Genomic DNA, 19,687 nt, shown 5'->3' with positions numbered 1-19,687 from the left:
CTAAGCTTTAGTTTGTACGCCAGGTAATCAAATCAGCTCTGCTCTACAGGCGAAAAAAGAGGGTATCATGCAGATGATGTGGGTAAGGCAATCTAGAATTTGTCTAGAAAAGAGAAGAAGTGTTTGTTTTCTATCCACTTGCAGAGCATGTAAACAAAGCAACCGATGAAGGGTCTGCAGTTCTGAAAGGTCTTCGCAATCGCAACATGGACAAAGAGCGTTTTGATGCAAATTCTAGACTAATTCTGTCCCCTGCCTGGTCTCATTAATCTACAGTAAAAACAGGATCGTTTGCATAACTATGTGAACCTAAAAAAATCTGCCACAACCGTTTTACCTTAGCAGTACTAATTACCTACAGTACATACCTACTAATCTATGGATGCAACTCGCCACCTCATGTCATGCTGGGCGTATGTCTGATTGGAAAAGTCACATCACATGCATAATCACGTGTTGTCGCGATCGAGAAGGTGGGGGACACGTAACTAGGCGCGTCTAGACACTCAGATCCGTCATTGTCTACCGCGTCTCACGGGCCCTCACTTGCACAACGTTAAGTCTTAATGCCGACACTTAACGCGGTCGCGTTAATTCACTTCCCAACTCGCCAATTAGTCGTTTATCTGATTCAAACCTTATTTTGCTGCGTCTATACCAGCTTCAATGTTTTCACCAACACTTCCAAACTATACACCGATTCGTGATATATTGGATAGCAAAGTTTCAGTCGGCAGGCTAGTCAGCGTAGCAGGCATTGCCGTGGACTTTCGTCTCCCAACACCAACAAGAAAGACGGGTGAGAATGAGATCTCGCTTTTGCAGCTAGTCACATCTAACACGCCCAGATTGGAAGTGCCAAATCCGACTTTATGATTCTTCAATTCAAGACGATGACTACATCACTGTCGAAGTTTTTCGTCCGAAGGGACAACATCCAGAGATAGGCCCTGGTGATGTTGTGCTAGTCAGGCAAGTCAAGGTAAGTGTCGAACACCTTCGCATCGGTTCCGCACTAACTATTATCAAGGTTCAACATTACGGGTCGCTGTCTTTGTTGACCAACATGAGTACCCGGATTTCGGTGTACAAAGCTTCCAAGATTCCTAAACTTCCTGGCGAAGCTTCATGCGCAGTGTATCCTGGCGCCAGCGCCAATGATACTTCTCCAAACGGCCAAGAGAATACTTTTGTTTCTTGGATGTACCACACCATTAACCGAGATCGGGTTCCGGTGCAAGAAGAGTACGAGCAAAGGGTCACTGCTTCTGCAAATGTCAAAAAAAAGTTCAGCCTACTTCAAGATGTCAAAGAAGAGCAGTTCTGTGACATAGTGGCCCAGATTGTTCGGTCGCCCTACGATTCAGGTGACAGAATAACTCTATGGGTTTCTGATTATACAGAAAATTCGTGGTTTTTCAATTATTCCATCGGTGCAGGCGATGCTTCCCTCGGGCGAGATGGCGATCCGTATGGCTATACCGACAAGTTTACAACAGCCGCCAAGACGACTGACTGGCCAGGGCCTTACGGCAAGAGATCCATGCAAATCACCTGTTGGGAACCTCATGCCAGCGCCATTCGTGATCAAGGCATAGATATCGGGTCATGGGTCGATGCAAGGAATATACATATCAAGACAGGCCACAACGGCAACAATTTGGAAGGCTTCCTACGGGAAGATCGTGATGCTCGTAGCTCCAAGTTTGGCGTGCAGAAAGTGGACATGACAGTTGGTCCCGATTGCGTTAACCCTCATGCAAAGGCGGCATTGCAGAGAAAGAGGGAATACGAACGCCTGAGAAAAGAGCAGCTCAAGGACATAAGAGAGGCCAGCAAAGCAGGAGAAAAGCGCAAGAAGTGCATGGAGGCGAACAAGGAGACAAAGAAGGAAAATTCCAAAGCGAGGCGGAAAGCCAAACGCAAAAGGGAAGCTACCAGGCAAGACCAGGACGATGACCAAGCAGAGGAGGATGCAACTCAGATTGAGGACCTGAACACACGAGGTACTCTCCCCATAATGCAAACCGGCTGCCCATGCTAATAACTTTTAGTGAAATGTGAGAACCAAGACAAGGCGACCAGTCGACTTTCCGAAATAACTAGTATTGTGCAGCATGAAACTACTATCGAAGGAGAAAGTGTGAAGGTCCCCCTGCCGTTTGTAGACTTGAACTACCGAGCCAATGTTCGTGTTGTCGACTTTTCTCCGTCAAACCTCGCAGATTTCGTATGTCCAAAGAAGGAGTCAGAATACGACGACATCCTCTCTGACGTTGACGATAATGACGATTCCGAAGATGATGATGAGCAACTAAGCCAAATGGCGATGGATACTTTCACTCGAGTACGGAACTGGGAGTGGCGCTTCTTCTTGGAACTCGAAGACGCAGTTGACAATCACAAGCAGAAGAAGCAAAGGCTATGGGTATTGGTAGATAACCAAGCTGCTCAGTGCCTCACTGGTCTTGATGCGTCAAACCTGAGACAGGATAAAGAGCTACTGTCTGCGCTTCGGGACAAAATGTTCACTCTCTGGGGAAATTTGGAAGAGAAAAAGACAGCTGCCGAGAAAGCAGTAAGAGCGGGAAAGCCTCCAGCTGATAGCGATGATGAAAACGAGCAAAAGACTGGGGGTAACGAGTCAAAGACAAAATTGACGAATCGGTCTTTTTCATGTTGCATTCAACAATATGGTATCAAAGTTACCGAACCAGATCCAACAAAGGCCAGGGAAGGAGACGGGAAGCGATGGCAGAGAATGTTTCGCCTCTTTGGCACCATGATTGCGGGAGGATAGACGTACGAAAAGGTTTTTGTCAGATCAAAAAAAAATTAAATAAAAAAAAAATTGAGAAAGTACGTGACCTGGGGGAAAAGTGAATTTGGAGTTTTGAGCCTGGGGCGTTAATGTCATTATTTCAACAGTTACTAGGCCACGTCGCGAAGAGGAAAAGTGAGGCGCAAACATTCCCGATAATAAAATGGCTACGTATGTATACATGTGCAGTCTTTTGACGCCCAAAACTAAGTCCACTGCCGCATACCCAGACTCCGACATGTAGGCCCAAAGCGACAACAGACGGCATAAACAGAAAAAGGAAAAAATAGTGAAAATGACTAAAACCGCCAGCCTGCGAGGCAAATGGAGAAAACAGAGGCCTTTCTCGCCGTGCACCCAAACAGCTATGCGCCATGTACGAGGCCAATCACGCTGCGTTCTAATCCCCTATAACTTCATTATCTGATTCATGAGCTGGTCGTTCCGCTTCTTCGTCTTCGTCATCGTCCTCGATTGGGTCATCCTCTAAGAGGCCCTTCTGGCGGAGATCCTCTCGTGAACCCTCCTCGGGGGGTGGCGTGCTGTCAAAGATATCGTCGTCCTCAACCACAAGCGCTTCACTAAGTTGAGGTTTTTGAGACTTGGATGTTGTGGGGTGCGTGCTGGCAGCCTTCTTCCTTGTTCGCTCAGCCAACTTCTCCTCATCGAGATAAGTAACGACCTCTTTGAAGTTGTGGCCAAGTTTGTTTTGGTTGCGGAGCAAGCGACGCCGCAGCTTGCCTGCATGTGTGCCCTTGTTGTCTACAAGTCGTGCGGTAATGACGAGAACGTATTTGGCAGTGAGTTCGCAGAGTGCCTTTTCGGCCTTGAGTTCAGTAGCGAGACGCTCTTCCTCAGACAGGCTCTCATCCTCGTCATCCTCCTCCTCTTCCTCATCATCGGCTATGGGATCTTCATCCTCGGCAGGTTCGTTCAATAACTTGTCTTTCTTGATCTTCTTTGCGTATAGTTTCTCGGCTCCGTCAAAAATAGCGATCAGCTCAGGGATGAGTCCTGACTCGATCTCCTGAATCAATGCCTTGTATTTTTCACCTTCTGTGGAAGGCGATCCTGGGCTCGAAGCAGGACGGACCCTTTCAATGGTAGGCCGTAGAGTGGCAAAGGTTAGATGAAGATCGCACAAGCTGCCTGTAGCAAATAGTCGCAGCTGGTCGATGGCGGCACGTGAGGAAAGTGTTTCGATGAGATGTCTGCGGAAAGTCTGGCGAAGTACAGATAGACGGTCGAGCTCGGCGTCTGCGATATTGAGCCCTGATGAAAGAAGCGTGTTGTATGCCAAAGCCTTCCACATAAAGTAGAACTGGCATGTCTTGATAGCATATGAGACAACCTCGTCCTCCAGGTCATCGATATCCTGATCGTCCAGAGGCTCATACTTGCCGCGATGCACAATGTTGGCGAGTATTTGGATTACGGGCGTTGTTGTTGACTCTGTGGAATCCCCCTCGGCCTCAAGAATGTCAACACAGTTCGACAGACTCGCCAATTTGCTGATCTTTAAGAGGACAGTGGATAGTTCCTTGAGAGGCGATTCCTCCAAATTCCCTCTTGATGAAAGCTCGTAAGTCTTGTCAAAGTTGTGCAGCGCAGTCACGGTTGACTCCCACAGGCTTGAGATCTTGCTGTCTGTGACTTCTTCCAATTCGTCGTATCGACGCGAATGCAGCAGCGCTGCAGCTGCTTCGGACAACACTCTCTTGTCGTCATGTCTGTTGAATTGGGTAACAATCCCGTCAAGTAGCTTTTCGTACTTGTTTGTGTTTTGCCGCAATTGCTTGAAAACTTCGATGTCGGGAAAGTGTGCCAGGCGAAGAACAATTGCGGCTGTACCCGGCTCGGCTCCGAATTTACTTAGAAGATGAGGAATAACAGTGACCAGCTCAGTCGCAGTGTCCTCGGGGCTGATGCTCACATCTTCAGCGTCTTTGGGTGCTTGATGCTTCTTTCGTGACCTATCATGTTCTCCAGAATGAGTTAGGCTTGACTTGACTGCCGAGCTTAATACATCCAGTAGTATGGCTTCCTCGGCGGGTGTTGGAGCAACAGCTTTCTTGAATGCAAGTTCTGGGTTGTTGCCCTTGGATCTTGCTTTTGAACTTGTTGTGTGGTCAAAGAGTAGGTATCCAGCAAGCAGCGTCCATTGCTTTATCTCATTAACCTTCTCAAAGAGAACTTGAGACGCCAATGTGATTCTGGTCTCCGGAACAGCTGCTTCCAAAAGGTCTACGGCTGCATCCAACCCTAACACCTGGTTGCTTTGCTCCTCTTCAATTTGGCTGTCGTAAATGGCAAGTGTCTCAGCCAAGCACTTAAGGTCAACCCATTCGGCGCGAGGGACGTCAAGGGAGACCTTCTTCCCCTTGGGAATCTCCTCCATGATGTCGGAGTCACCTAGAGATTTCACCTTTTCGTTGATAGCGTCTTTTGTGCAGGCTACAAAGAATCCAACAACTGCCTTTCGGATTCGAAGCTCGTTGTCGAAGATAAGTTTTCCAATGGCATCTACCTCTTCGCCCTCGAGCATGTCTTTATCACGAAGGACGTCAATAACGGCGATCGCTGCTACGCGCACAGAGACGTCAGCATCTTTGCAGGCCATTTCCACTAGACGAGGGCGAAATCTGTCGATAAAATGTCCCAATGTGTCTGCGTCTCTTCTGAAGACTTTAGCAAGGTGTCTAAGGACCTCGTGGCGTGTGGGAGCATGAGTATCCGATAACATCCAGCCTAGATAGCGCAGGTAGCCAGGATCAAGAAAGAGGGCTGGCAAGGAAATAATCCAGTTGCCGAGAGCCTCCACACATTCTGTCCTGATTCTAGGGTCAACATCTCGGTAGCGATGGACAAAAACAGTGTCGAAAAAAGATTGAATCAACTCGGAGCAAACTTTACGATTGCTGGTGCTTTTTTCCACGTCACGCTGCATCGCAGCGGTCATCTTGACCTTTGAGTTTCGAGCTTTTCCTGCGCGTCCAAGCCTGGTATCAAGGACGTTGGCGACCTCGACAAGGGCAGACTGAACTGCCAAAGATATGGTGGTGGCGGTATGGCGGAAAGGTCGGAGGCTGGACGATGACATGCTAGCAAGCCATGCGTGAAGGTTTTCAATCAGAAACTCGTCCCTATACATAAGATTATTTTGGTGCATGTTGACGATAAGGTTTTCGAAGAAGGTGATGAGTACGTCTCGGAAGGATCGCGACTGTTTTGTCCTGGATATGAGAGGGTAGTCGGTGATTTCTTGCTATAAACGTCTCAGCCTGAATTCTTGTTACAAAAGCATGGCTGAACTCTACCTCTTGATACACACTCTGTAGATCTGCCAGTCGGCCAGCGATGTTCTCGGCATCTCGAACATCATCTTCTGTGATGAGCTGGCCACAGCCAGCACATTGCAAAATGCAATTTACTAGGTCAGTAAAAGCTGCTGCCCCATCGTCATTGTACTTGTTCAACCATTCTTCAGCCACTGATTTACTGGAATCGCCCGAGCCAAAAAGATCAGCTGAGTCGCGTCAGTACATAGAAAAGCGCGTAGGTCTAAAGGGTTTTTGCATACAATAGAGACCAGTTCCTCTTACAGCCGCGTCTTCAATCCGAACGCTCTTTTTAGGTCTGCTCGGTAGACTTTTGGCGGTATGGGTTACTCGCGCAGGTCGCAAAGGTTTGGAACCATTAATCTTTGGCTTTTTGGCAGAGGGTTTCTTTGCGCGACTTGTTTGCGACGCCTTCTTTCTAGAGCGTGGTGCAGGATGATCTTCGTCGCTATCGTTGTCAGGCTCGTCGCTCATCTCCTCATCTGAATCAGGCGCTTCGTTTTCAGCAGCGGCTTCTTCTTCTTCGCCATCGTCGTCTTCATCGTCCTGATCGTCTCGCTTGCGCTTTGGGTGTGTTGGCTGGGATGCAGGTTCGGGTGTAAATTTAGAGGGCGCTCTCACGACGCGTCCCGATCGGCGACGCGTTGTGGCATCGGGGTCGGGTGCTGGGCTTGAATTGCTGTCCATGGTTTCTTTCAAAGGTGGTCGCGCTATCGGGAATTGAAATTATCAAGTTTCAATCTTAACGACCCTCGATGCGAGGGCAACAATGAAGTCTTTGACCACTTGGCGCGTCGAATGTCGCGTGGAGTAGGTAAGTAGGCAGGTAGAGTGCAAATAGGTTGAGATGACGCCGCAAGCTAGGTATTCTGGAAAGTGGGTGGGTGGTGTTAGTTTCCTGTGCATACGGCTGAATATCGGGTGGTAGCAGCTTTTGTCCTGAACCGCACTTTTTAGGAGGGCACTTCAGTTAGCATCTGTACTCTGTATGTACCTCTTTCCTCTTCATCTACCCCCAGAATCTCCCAAGCCACACCCAAACTCTGAACGTCACCCCCACAATCCAAGCACTCATGTGGGTCAGCAGCCACAATTTCGACCAACTACCTCTTATCTCTTATCTAATAGCAGAGACCCTTTGACTCGTGCCTCAATTGAAACCAAGGCATTTATTTGTTAGTGATGCTGCGTCAAGATGGAGACGCTGTTTTGCTTTGACACTGTCTTGGCTTGATTTGGTTCTCATTAATTCATCCCTGTCTGACCTTTCTCATCCTTCGCATCATCACAATATGCTATCAAAATGGAATCGCCATTTCCTCCCTCATCCTCATCTCCTGGCGATGGCCGCATCGTCGTTGGCCTGCTCCCCGCAGGTGAAAGTGGTCTTGAAGCTATGACCTATCAGTATCCTCTAAAGCTGATATCACCGGCTCCTTCGTCAAACCAGCCAAGTACGCTGGTGTTCCTGCTGTCTTATGGCGGCGGTCTTGTTGCTGGAGACGGTATAAATCTTACAGTGCACGTCAAGCCGGAGGCGAAACTCAGCATCGCTACCCAAGGCCACACAAAGATCTTCAAGTCGCCTACGGCAGACGTCATTACAAGTCAAAACTTGGAAGTTACTATAGACAACAACGCTTCAATGTGCCTTCTGCCAGACCCCGTTCAGCCATTTGAAGATAGCGTATACGCCCAGAAGCAAACATTCAAGCTCCAACAGCAAGCATCTCTCTGTCTTTTGGACTGGGTTACGCAAGGACGTGTGTCCCGTGGTGAGAACTGGAGCTTCAGGAAATGGTCAGGGCGTAACGAAATATGGTTACAAGATCCTGAGATGACTTCTGCCGACAGACTCCTTGTCCGAGACTCCATCGTCCTGTCAAGGGAAGCAAGCAAATCCGTTGGCCGAACGCTTCCAGAAATGATGCAGCATATGGCGATAACAGGAACCCTCATCCTACGGGGGGCTAAAACAAAATCATTGGGAGAGTTCTTCCAAACCGAGTTTGCTGCCCTTCCCCGCATTGGTGCCCGAGATTTTCGATCGCCAGAAGCAATGGCACAGGACAATACAAATACTTCGGACCTCGACCGTTGGCGGTTGCAGAGATTGGACAATGAGAAGAAAGGCGGTGTTCTCTGGTCTGCAGCCAACGTTCGAGGTTGTGTGGTTGTTAAATTCGGGGCAAAAACAGTAGAAGCAGGAAGAGAATGGATCGGGTCAATGCTCGTTCAAGAGGGGAGCATTGCTTCAGAGTTTGGAGACAAAGCGTTGATGTGTCTTCGATGAGATCTTGCATGGATACCAAGAACCAAGGTGTATGTATGGTTGGCGTTTTCTAATTCAGCATCATTGAAACTGTGGCGACTGCAACCTTTCAGCTCCGCTACAGTATTAGCCATCTTTGACTTGATATATGAACTATATATTCGATATTTTCGCATAGCTTCCCCTTCTGTCGGTGTGCATGTCCATCGGTGTTATTGCATCATCGTCAGTGTCACAACTAAAACTGAAGCGACTGCGTTATCGACACTGCGCTTCAAGATGGCTGCTTCTCGTTGCCAAAGCATGATTATTGCCGGCCCAATTGGCTCCCATATATTCCGATAATCCAGGTCCGGTAAAGCAGAGCCATCCTATGTAACGCTTGGGTTGAACAGCCATGTTCGTTATCATTTGTGCCAGAGCTACACTAGACCATCAGTGGCAAAGTTATCAAGCATTACTACCCATAATGCCCCTGATCTTCTAGTTCTCTGTCTTGGCCCCTCTAAAACGACTGCCTATAGTGGACATATTCTTCTTGTCATGAGACTATAAATTTCTTCTATAAAGATCATTCTGTTAGGAGTCGTCTCTATTTTATTTATCTAAAATGAATATGAAGAATTAACTAATAGTAATGTCATCTTGTAATAAGAACAGGGCAGTGTCTGTTTGGTTGACCCGGTGCTTACAGTAAGAATGAACTTTTAGGTGTCTTTATATTGTATTTCCCAAGCATACGACTGGGGCCTACGGTTGAGTATCTGGCCAATGGAACCTGGCCGCATTTCCGCATTAGGAACTGCCTACAGTGTAACGTTAGTGCCATCACTAACTGGATACTATCTAAATAACATTAGAATATAGTAGTGGAATCTTTCCTGTCCCAGACTCTGAAGAATACATAGGACTAGGTACTATTACTTCCAGATAAAGCATCAAAAGCCTTATTCCGAGGTGCTACTGCGTTAATTGTTGGTTCTATTCAGAACTCGCTCCGATCGCGATAACTACAAGGAGGCACTCAATCCCATTCTTTTTAATGTGTCATGATCAATGAATCCAGAATTGATATTAAATCGCCAAAATTTCAGAATAGGTAACTATATCACCATTATTTCATTGCAGAGTCCTTTTTCCTGATCATTACAATGTATCATCTTGTCCTCTATACTCAGTACACAACACACTCAACACTGAGTATCAGGTACTAAGGTAACCTTTGACGATGAACGCTAATCTTGATCGGTGACATCAAGCTATAAGCGGTGAGAATAGACATGGACGGCAGAATTTCTGGTCCCCCACCGTCCCGCCCCCCACTATCTGACCTTCGGCTTCGCGACTCAGACTAAATTTTTGTAAAGCTTTATAGAATTCCAGGACCTGCGAAAACGACAGTGACGACAATTGCCGGACAACTAAATCAATTCCATCTTGGTCGCTAAATTTAAGGATAATATGAACAGAGGAAGGGCATCGGCCCGGGGCACCCGGAGAGGCGCTGCTGCCGCAGGTTCACGAGCAACCGACGAGAGCAACGCTGGCCCTTCCAATACTCAAGCAACTTCGGGCAGTGCTACCCCAGCCCCTCAGAGCACATCTTCAACACCAACTCGCGGCGGTACTACCACCCGGGCAACACGAGCACCTGCGGCAGGTCGTTTCCGACCCAAGAATGTTCGTCGAGATGAGGCAGAAAGAGATACTTTAGCCCGGCAGGAAGAACAAAAAGCCAGTGAGCGAGCGGCAGATGAGCGTAAAGCTCGCGGTCGCTCACGGTTCAGAAGCAAGAGGAGCCGTGGTGACGCTATGGGCAGAGGTGGTTTCGGTCGAGTGATTTCAGGGGCCAGTGGTCCTTTCTCTTCCGGCGCAGGAGGTAAGTCCAATACATGGAATGACATATCCCTCTCGCAAGTTTCTAACAGCTACAGGATCTGGTGGTCGGTTCGGCGGTGGAGGTGGAGGCGGTTTTGGAGGAGGTGGTGGTGCTGGTGGTGGACGAGGTTTCAAATCAGACTCTAAAAGTGGCTTCGCTCAAGCGACACGGAATCGCGAGGCTCGAATCAATGCGGATAAGCTCAACATTCATACGCCCGACGAGGAGCTCGACAGCGAGGACGAAGCGATGATGGAGGCACTTAACTCCAAGGCTGTCAGTGTATTGCCCATTGGTATATATCGACGAGAGCATAAGGATGAAGGCGTCATTGTGGCCACCACAGCAGAACTGGAAGCCGCAGAAAATGCCCAAGCCGTTCTTCCTCCACACTCAAAGGAAGTGGAGGAGAGTCTTTGGGTGGATGGTGACCCGGGTGAAATCCAGCCAATGGCTGAGAACAGAGAAGACGGAGGCATTTGGGACAATGACTCAAAGCCCACTGTTATCAAGAAGGAGCAGGACGACTCTATGGACTTGGACCTCGAAAGTAAGGTGGATACAGAGGCTGAGAGCAAAGACACTTCCGCGACACCAGTGCCACAAACCAAGAAACCAGCACAAGAATCGGAAGAAGCCATGATTCGATCAGATCTAGAGATTCTTGCCAACGAGCTGGGCGCAGTCGAAATTTCCGACGATGCAGATGGAGAAGGAGAGGAAGAAAAAACTCAGGCTCCCAGCAACAAGGATGGTCGCATGTACTTGTTCCAATTCCCTCCTGTTCTGCCACCCCTAAAACAGATCGCCCAACCCAAGCCCAACAAGATCAAGCCCGAACCTACCGAGGGCGAAGATAATGTTCTCGAATCAACACCAGCTGCAACCGATGCCGCTCCCGTCGACCTCACCAACGACTTGAACAGCACTGGCTTCAACATCCCTGGCTTCGAAGATCCAGAACAAAAGGCTGGTTTCATGTCCAGTCTACTGTCTTCAGGTGGTATGGTGGGTCAGCTCAAGGTACGCAAATCAGGCCGTGTAGAAATGGACTGGGGTGGCAGCACGATGGAGCTGAGCCCTGCTGTTGGCATGAACTTCTTGACAACAGCCGTCATCGTCGAGGAGAACGATGAAAAGCCCAGGCCAGGTGTTATTGGAGGAGAGAGTATTGGTATGGGAAAGATCATGGGTCGTTTTGTCCTTGCGCCCAAGTGGGATGAGGAGGAGGAATGGGAGGTGTCATCCGAGGACCTTAGAATATAGTCGAGTGGTTTTGTCGTGACTCATGTACATATAGTCATGAAGTGCCGTACTAAGCAACTCGTATGTTAAGGATAAGTAACTACTCGGGTAGACATACATGTGTCTAAGAGAAGTAGCGGAAAGAGGGGGTAATCGACCCAAATGAACAAAGATACCCAACATACCTAGCTGGCGAGACATTTCCGATCTTAGTAAAAAGAGAAGTGACCTTGAAAGTAATGCCTCAGAAGTACAGCCGTAGATACAGCAGTGTTTATTCTCAGTAAAGCCACAGGGCCGAGATACCAGACATGACCCATTTAACAAGTGTTTCGCCCTTGCAACCATGTGTCTTTAAAAGGTGCACGGTTCCTTTGATGCTTAGGTATGTCACGGTTTGGACATCAGCTGTTACAAATGTCAAGGACTTCGAGAAGAGGGCCGAGCAATTGTTGAGGGAAATGATCAATTATCATAAATACATTAGAAGCTATCCAAACGCCCGTTTGTTTTCAAGAAATGCACCATGCGCCTTGCCTTGTAGCTCCTGTCGGACCAGGGCTTCGTATTGCCTTCCTTCGTATAATAACTCTCTTGATAAATTCAGCCCATGCTGTTATCTTGGGATCCCTCTACCCAGTCTACCAGTCCGTTTCGTAACGCCTTTCACCGATGTGCTTTCCCTGGCCGAAAAGAAATTATCTGTATAAACGTGGAGGTTGTAACAAGGATGCAGGACCAGACATGTGGCCCTCCTGTCGTTAATAGTGGCATCATATCATGGATCAATTCATCTCCTTTTTCCCCTAATATTATTGCGCTCGAGATCTTGACTCTGCGCCTCAAGATCGTGGATCTGATCAAATGATCCAGAAGGAGACCGATACATTTGGGTCTCAGGAGGTGTTTGTGGGGGCGAGGTGTTGCTTTGTAGTACCAAAATCTCGCTCTTGGCGAGGCTAACTTGTCCAGGCGAAAGGGGAATATCTGTTGGGCGTCGAGGAGGTAAAATGCGAGTATCGTCCGGATAGGGTCGGCCGTGGCTATGGGGAGAGACGCTATTCAGCGAGACATCATCGGGGCCGAAGCCTGGCATGACCATGACTCCAGCATTGTGGCGGTTTGGGTTGGTCTTGACAACTCCCGAATGCCCCGTGCCGTAAGTGTGATCGGTAGATTCGAAGCCTCTGATCTTCATGGTGCGTAGAAGTGGTCGAATGGTAGCTAGACTAGATGCAATAATGGCAACACCCGGTTCTATCAGGGTCCAAACCATGGCATCGGTGCCAGCAACTTGAGAGATATTAGCTAGAAACGAAACATTCGTTCAGGTATTACTCACATAGTATGTCCTCGGTGTCAGTAAGATCAGCGAGAAAGCGTAGGCGTACCAGAGTTGCGACACTTGCACTTGACGGTTCATTAGACAGAGGTCAGGGCGAAATATGAATCCTAAACTTACAATATACCCAGTCCTAGAATAACGATGACAGTTGCTTTGGCTTGTTTTGTCATCTTTACAGACCACAGCATCGGGATGGGAAGTAATGCCTGTTGCAGAAGATCAGCGCAGATCAAATGGAGGATGGGAAAGCTTCGCTCACATAGAGCCAGTCAGATAGGACCGTCATGACACTTATCGCATAGGCAGCTGAGACGATTTGGTCCGCAGAAACACATGTGCCGTCTTTGATACGGAAGTCCCACTGCATCTCTACTGGGTTACATTGGAAAAGATTCCAAAACCAGAGAACAAGACTCCAGATGGCGATGATCGTCAGACTAATCCATATTATCCAGTTGTAAACTTTCTTAACACTGAGTCGAAGCAAGAAGACGCCAATGCTGAGTTTGATGAACATCATATCTAGAATGTAAGTCGCAGTTGCTAAGGCCTGCCACTGATACAGTGTGAGCTTTCAAGCCAAATATCCACACGCCGAAGGGGTACTAACCATAAGAGCCTGTACTTTGGTCTCATCGGACTGGAAGGCGTCGTTGTGTTTTCCTATTCCTTTCTCAACGCCTTCCAGGATGAAAGAGCAAGACACGGTGAATATGATCTATTGTTTGGTAAGTTTTTTTTTTGGTGGTAGTACAAGGCAATTAATCATGTACCTGAGCAATTAGCATGAGCCAGTCGTCGACTTGTTGGCCTTTCATTAACCAAACTCTCGTGTAGGTACGCAACCCAACCGAGATCCAGCTGAGGGCCAACAAGGTTATGGCCGTTGCAACTAATGCGATTCCATTTTCCTCGTCCAAGTCGATATTCTCGTTAGTAGCCATGGCGCTCAGGCGTCACAAGTGGCCAGCAGTCTCAAGCATGACCTGCTTTTGAAGTGTCAGGGAATGATCGAAAGTTCACATAAGATAGTAAAGAATAGCAGACGGGGGGCATGGATAATATCAGTGGAAGCCGGGCAAGGGGGCTGGGCCACTCCAAGATATATCTTGCAGGTGCAAGAGACATCAGTGAATCACACATTTGATATTGCACCCAACCGACATGGCGGATCTGATCGAACGCAGGTAAGGGTGTTCGGCACACATCCCGCTTCTGGGGGTGTCAAAATGAAGTTGACGGACATGGTGTGTGCATGTGATACGATGGATGCAAGGTACCAAACGTGCCTCCGGTTGAAATAGAAAGAGGGTGTGAAGCTGATGTCGTCAGGGCACCCTGGCACCTTGTCACTTTGAGGATTCAAAGCCTTTTGCGGCATGTTTCTAGCGTTCTTCAACAACCAGGGTTAGCGGGAAGCGAAGTTGCTTCCCCGATTTCCTACCCATACAGATCCATTCTTGGTTTGACAGGAGTGACGGGTCTGTTAGAGTCTCGTTTGTTAACATGTCTAACAAGCAAGGCGAAGCCTCGCCATGTCGTTTAAGAAGAGCGATATCGTTCACCTCGTGAACAGAGCATCAATTAGGTAATGTATGGTCTTGTGCTGTGTAGACTCTCATATTTTGAATACTAAGAAAATATCGGTAACAAACCCGTAGTCGGGCTGCAATGTTAGCTGTTGACCGAAATCAATCAAGGACAATGCCCTTGTTTGAACCAAGAACCAAGAACCCTGCACAACGATTGAAGCCACCAGCAATTACCTTTCCAAGCCAGGCGCCATAGCTCGGAGTTGTGAATTCTCGGGGTTAGGACCTGTAGAAGTTCCCGTATCGACCAACCCAATTGGTTAGTATCGAGCAACATCTTTTCTTGTCCATGGACAAGACCGTTGATAGTCGTGCATAAGGCAGGAAGCTAAGTTTGTGGAATCGCAAGATTTCCCCAGCAAAGTTAGGTAAAGTTACGGGATTTAACTTGGACTAGAGGGCAAAGATAGGTATTGCAGATCTTTTGAAGTGTACCTACGATGATTCTCCGCCAGCTAGACCTTTCCCAGTTGCTTTGGCCGATGATGGGAACCCGAAGATATGGTAGGGCACCTTCAGCCGTTCTTAGCGAGGCTTCAGCTCAACCATTGTTTCAGCATCAGCTCCAGGGACGCCCAGTACTGCATCCCTGTTTTCGGGACAGTGAGAGAATTTCTGAGAGAGCCGACTGAGAAAACAATGCAGGTGGTCCTGATTTCAGCCAGTCGCTCAGATTTTGGCTATGATCGATCACCTGTTGGGTTTGATATTGAGCAACACTTGTCTCGTTTTCCATCTCGTTTGGACTGGTGGCTCGCTATTAGTGCACTAGTCGCTCGCGATTTAGAGACTATCGACGGGAAGAGGGTAACATTGAAGAACCCGAAGGAACAGGTTGACAGGGCATGACAATCATTGATCCGCCTCGCTTCGCAGCATGCCTGTCGGCTATGAGGCCCCTGTTCATCCTCAGGTGTGGCCTCATCACGGGTGAAGACTAGCAAACTGTGTGTTGGGAGTATGAAACGTGGTGATTCGCAGCCAAGTTTGCTGATTTTGCGTCTCACAGCAAGGCCAGTTTCCTTATGCAGACAGGTGCAGTCCCCTGTACTGTGTACTACAAACCCACGCACCATGTGCCTTAGCTCAACGGGCTTTTCGTGCGACAATGAGAGCACCATGCTCCGTACAGTACGTAAATTGTTTGATTGAGCTGCGAGGCAATCTCCCGCTTCCTTCTGTGCCGCGAGCATGATCCTCGCGCAATATGATCCTCCGGTTGACTAACCCGTCGCAGGGCTAATCAGACGAGGGGTGAGTTCATTTGTCAATAGTATCGGTTCTGTGGTATCAAAGAAGATAAAAGATTAATCTTATACAAAGTTGGCGGGAGGACGGAAACGCGGAAACAGCGGAAGGTGCTCACCCGTGATTCCGTGCCTTCCCCATCGCATTTCCCGTCTAGGTTCAAGTCGACTGTTTAAGGGTGCTCCTTCCCACCTCCCCATTGCGCAAAAAGCAAATGAACCTGTCAACTGTCAAAAGATTGTTCGTGTAGCAGTAGCTACCTAGCTTAACTGCCTGCCATATCGAGCCCGATAAACTGAAAAGTGCCCTTGATTGGACAGTACTGGGTTTGAAAGTTCCGATTGACTAGCCCCCCCTCCTCCCTCACCTGGTTCGGCAGTAACCCGCAAGTACGGAGTACTAAGGTAGATATATCGAAAGATGGACTAGAATGAGTCTGGACCATGCACAGCTCATTCCTAACTTAAGCTGACTTTCCACTATAGAAACCGTCGGAGGAACTAACGCCTCAATCGAAGTTTCTCGCGCTTTATATCCTAATCCTTACCAAACCTCCGCGAAAATTCCCTGCAACCAGCATCATCGTCCAGGTCATAGCGCTGGTAGTTTGAAGTCGCCCATCAAACCGAAACAAAATGGCCGATATTGCTGGAGACGTGTCCCTGGGACTCACTTACGCGTCTCACCAATACGGTGATTATAACCGTCAGAAGCTAGGCGTTTGGCGCTTCTCTAATCGCTCCGATCAGAAGTCAGGCCATTGGGTGGTGTAAGGGCTTCCTCGCCTCGAATGCGATTTTTACTAACAGCTACACAGCTTCGTCCATGGAGGCGGTTGGCGTGATCCCCGTAACGATGAGAATGATTTCACCGAGAGCATAAAGCGCATTGTCATCTCGGGCGCTGTTGCAACCCTGGACATCGCCGGTTTCATCAGTATCGACTACCGACTATCCCCTCATCCAGAGTTTCCCCAAGAAGCAGCCAGTGCAAAGCACCCAGATCACTTGCAAGATGTCTGGTTGGCTTTAAACTACGCACAAGAAAAGTATGGTTTGTCGGAGAATTACATACTGGTCGGTCACTCTGCTGGCGCAACCCTTGCAATGCAACTTTTGATGAGTGACGAGATTCTCCCGTCTCATCCCAAGGGTCCCTTGCCCACTGCCATAATTGGAGTTTCAGGCATCTACGACCTAGTTGGACTTAATGAGAGGTTCAATGGCGGGTACGCTGGTTTCATTGGATCCGCATTTGGCGAGGACAAGTCTGAATGGGAAAAGGCCTCACCGGCTAAGTTTGGTTCAAGCTTTAAAAGCAAGTGGTCGAATGGGAAATTGGTCCTTCTTGCCTGGTCTCCTGAAGACGGCCTTATCGACGAGCCCGAGATTGACAACATGGCAACTATCTTGAGCAAACAGGATGTTAACTTGGAGGTCAACAAGGATTTAAGAGGTGAACACGACTATGTGTGGCAAGATGGTAGCCAGATCGCCAGACTAGTCATCACCACTCTTCACCATTTGCGCAGAATATAATAAGCGTACATGTGAAGCATTTCAAATTTAAACATTACTATATATATGTACTATGTTGCTGATATCCGGAGTATCTCCTCGCTATGCCGTTGTGATGCTCAACTCGTCCACGTTAATCAAATACACCCCAATCTCCCATTTGCTTATTTCTTCTTCAATAAGACCCATCCTGTCGATGCAATTCGAGACCCTGTGACTACAACAGCAGCAAAGAAGAACACGGTTCCGCCCCAAATCTGTGCATAAGTAAAGTTCCCGTTGGAAGTATCGAGAATGGCGCCAGCGGTTGGTGGCCCAGCCAGACTTGCAAAAGCAGAAATTGTCTGAACCATACCGAAACGAGTTCCCATCTTACGGGGGTCCTGGGGATGTTAGCGGTCTTGTTGTCCTCTGGGACATGGTATCACAAACCTTTGTCAAGCTCGCGTTTGCTCCAACGAACGTTCCTTGACACGCACCGTTCGCGAATCCAAAGAACACACAAAACACATACATGCCCGCAGCAGTCTTTACACCTATCCAGCAATACAACATGATGCTCAGCGCAAACAAGCCAATGATGAACGTATTTATAGGTCCCAGGACATTATCCGCGAGGTATCCCATTATAGGGCGTGCAGGAATACTCATGGCGTTGACAACGAGCAACAGGCTGACAGCTTCAACAGATGAGAATCCAATCACGTTGCGTGCATAAACGTTGATCTTCACATTGTCAGTAACGTATCACACAAGTAAGAGCGGAAGTCGGATGTGTAACTTACATAAAAGAAACCAAAGTACAAGGCGTAAAAGTTCAGGAAGGCACCCAGAACGAACAAAACGAAGGGAAGTTCCTTGAACGCATCCCATTCCATTAACGGGCCTGTTTTCCTTGGGGGCAGGTATGGCTTCAGCATGATATTGGCAACGACAATCATAAAGAGGGCAACGAAAGCAGCACATCTAACAGCCCACGGGAATCCAATCTGCGGAATGAGATATTGCAATGTTGCAGGGAAGATAATGGATCCCAAGCCAGTTCCCGTGGCACCAAGTGCGAGAGCAAATGCTTTCTTCGCCTTGAAATATGAGCCCAGGACAGTCACAGCAGGCATGAAGAGCAGAGCGAGGCCAATTCCTGTGCAAACACCCTGGGCAAGGAATATCTGCCAATACTGCTTACATAGACTTGTCGTAAATGTCCCAAGAATGGCTAAGAAGCTTCCAAGGGCGACAGTCTCTCTGGTATATCCAGCATCAGCAAGGCGACCAGCCGGAGCGCAGAAAGCGAAAGTCAAGAAAGTCTGACAGGAGCCAATCCACGAAATCTGGGACGACGGTAGGCCAAGAGACTCCTCATAATGAAGCTGGTAAACGCCGAAAGAGGCTGGATAGCCCCATGCCAGAGCATTAATGAGGATAACAGCAAAAACCTGAGACCATGCACGAAACCCGCCGTCTGGAGGATTGAACGTGTCTGGATCAAAAACTGGAGGAGGCGCATTTGTATTGGAGATGGTGGGATTGAGGATCTGAGGGTCTTCTGGATCGTTTTCGGAAAGATATGGTGACGACGACCTATTATCAGGTGTTTTTTCCTTGTCTTTGTTAAACATTGCTGATACGGTGAAGAAGTATTTTGAGGTATGTATCATTAATGTGCTAGATCAAAGAGAAGGAGGAGATTTTGTGATTATAGATATGTGTGTAATGCTGCACGAGTTGTTTCATTCAAGATATATATGACAAGTTTATATATAATAACAATCACCTTTTGCAATCTCTGTGTCATTGTTCACCAGTCAGTGTTTTTCACCTTCGAAGGGCGCACTCTTCAAGAATCGCTTTGCCGATATCGCGCCCCACAACCTCAGGGGTCGGCTGGTCGGATCAGGAAAGTCATTGCTTGCCATTCTAAACCGGCCCATTCGCCTCTGAATCGTGGGGTCACATACACACATACAACGTCTAACGCGCCCTTTGCTTACGTAGTGGGATAAGATAGGCCGGAGGACTTGGTAATCATTGCCGTGCGTTGACATTCAAACACTTGGAAGTAACTTTGACAATGACTGTGTGTTGACTTGTAGCTGCATTGGACTTCAAAATCACGATACCCTCAAGTATGTTCAATCACACGTTAGTATCTCTTGACAGACAAGTTAACTTGAAATCAAGTACGACGGCGCAAACCATACTGAAAAAAGTCTAAAAATATTGTAAAACAAACACGTCCTGCCTATCTGTTTCAGTCGCTATGAAGGTAAAAACATCAATCATGATCATCTCCAGGGTAAGTTCACCCGGCGGACCCACCGAGCACCGACGAGCCGTCGCTACACAAGCCCCGCTCCGATGGCCGGCAATGCTATTCCCGGAGACGGAAGTCCGTTCTCTGAAACGTGTGGGGCCAATGGAAGACGTTGG

At 48.1% G+C, this 19,687-nt stretch overlaps 7 protein-coding genes across 7 annotated transcripts; 4 read left to right on the top strand and 3 right to left on the bottom strand.

Annotated features, from left to right (window-relative positions):
- Positions 1 to 1,066: 1,066 nt before the first annotated feature.
- FGSG_07140 (uncharacterized protein) lies at positions 1,067 to 2,800 on the top strand (the record flags this gene model as incomplete). Its single annotated transcript, XM_011328548.1, has 2 exons — positions 1,067 to 2,006; positions 2,055 to 2,800. 2 exons carry the CDS (start codon positions 1,067 to 1,069, stop codon positions 2,798 to 2,800), a joined length of 1,686 nt encoding a protein of 561 aa, XP_011326850.1.
- A 421-nt stretch (positions 2,801 to 3,221) lies between these two features.
- FGSG_07139 (uncharacterized protein) lies at positions 3,222 to 6,846 on the bottom strand (the record flags this gene model as incomplete). The annotated part of the gene is made up of 3 exons (XM_011328547.1): positions 3,222 to 6,086; positions 6,139 to 6,347; positions 6,402 to 6,846. 3 exons carry the CDS (start codon positions 6,844 to 6,846, stop codon positions 3,222 to 3,224), a joined length of 3,519 nt encoding a protein of 1,172 aa, XP_011326849.1.
- Positions 6,847 to 7,462: 616 nt separating this feature from the next.
- On the top strand, positions 7,463 to 8,452 carry FGSG_07138 (uncharacterized protein; the record flags this gene model as incomplete). Its single annotated transcript, XM_011328546.1, has 1 exon — positions 7,463 to 8,452. The coding sequence occupies one exon, from the start codon at positions 7,463 to 7,465 to the stop codon at positions 8,450 to 8,452; it is 990 nt and encodes a 329-aa protein (XP_011326848.1).
- Positions 8,453 to 9,892: 1,440 nt separating this feature from the next.
- Positions 9,893 to 11,576, top strand: FGSG_07137 (uncharacterized protein; the record flags this gene model as incomplete). Its single annotated transcript, XM_011328545.1, has 2 exons — positions 9,893 to 10,310; positions 10,360 to 11,576. 2 exons carry the CDS (start codon positions 9,893 to 9,895, stop codon positions 11,574 to 11,576), a joined length of 1,635 nt encoding a protein of 544 aa, XP_011326847.1.
- A 769-nt stretch (positions 11,577 to 12,345) lies between these two features.
- FGSG_07136 (uncharacterized protein) lies at positions 12,346 to 13,844 on the bottom strand (the record flags this gene model as incomplete). Its single annotated transcript, XM_011328544.1, has 6 exons — positions 12,346 to 12,863; positions 12,898 to 12,965; positions 13,018 to 13,106; positions 13,160 to 13,450; positions 13,511 to 13,618; positions 13,674 to 13,844. The coding sequence occupies 6 exons, from the start codon at positions 13,842 to 13,844 to the stop codon at positions 12,346 to 12,348; spliced, it is 1,245 nt and encodes a 414-aa protein (XP_011326846.1).
- Positions 13,845 to 16,375: 2,531 nt separating this feature from the next.
- Positions 16,376 to 17,278, top strand: FGSG_07135 (uncharacterized protein; the record flags this gene model as incomplete). Its single annotated transcript, XM_011328543.1, has 2 exons — positions 16,376 to 16,509; positions 16,558 to 17,278. The coding sequence occupies 2 exons, from the start codon at positions 16,376 to 16,378 to the stop codon at positions 17,276 to 17,278; spliced, it is 855 nt and encodes a 284-aa protein (XP_011326845.1).
- Positions 17,279 to 17,421: 143 nt separating this feature from the next.
- On the bottom strand, positions 17,422 to 18,876 carry FGSG_07134 (uncharacterized protein; the record flags this gene model as incomplete). Its single annotated transcript, XM_011328542.1, has 3 exons — positions 17,422 to 17,640; positions 17,690 to 17,983; positions 18,043 to 18,876. The coding sequence occupies 3 exons, from the start codon at positions 18,874 to 18,876 to the stop codon at positions 17,422 to 17,424; spliced, it is 1,347 nt and encodes a 448-aa protein (XP_011326844.1).
- Positions 18,877 to 19,687: the final 811 nt, after the last annotated feature.

Source organism: Fusarium graminearum, chromosome 4 (assembly GCF_000240135.3).
Source record: "Fusarium graminearum PH-1 chromosome 4, whole genome shotgun sequence".
NCBI classification, from domain to species: Eukaryota; Fungi; Ascomycota; class Sordariomycetes; order Hypocreales; family Nectriaceae; genus Fusarium; species Fusarium graminearum.
Note: the sequence above shows the minus strand (reverse complement) of the source record. Positions and strands in the feature narration are given on the sequence as shown.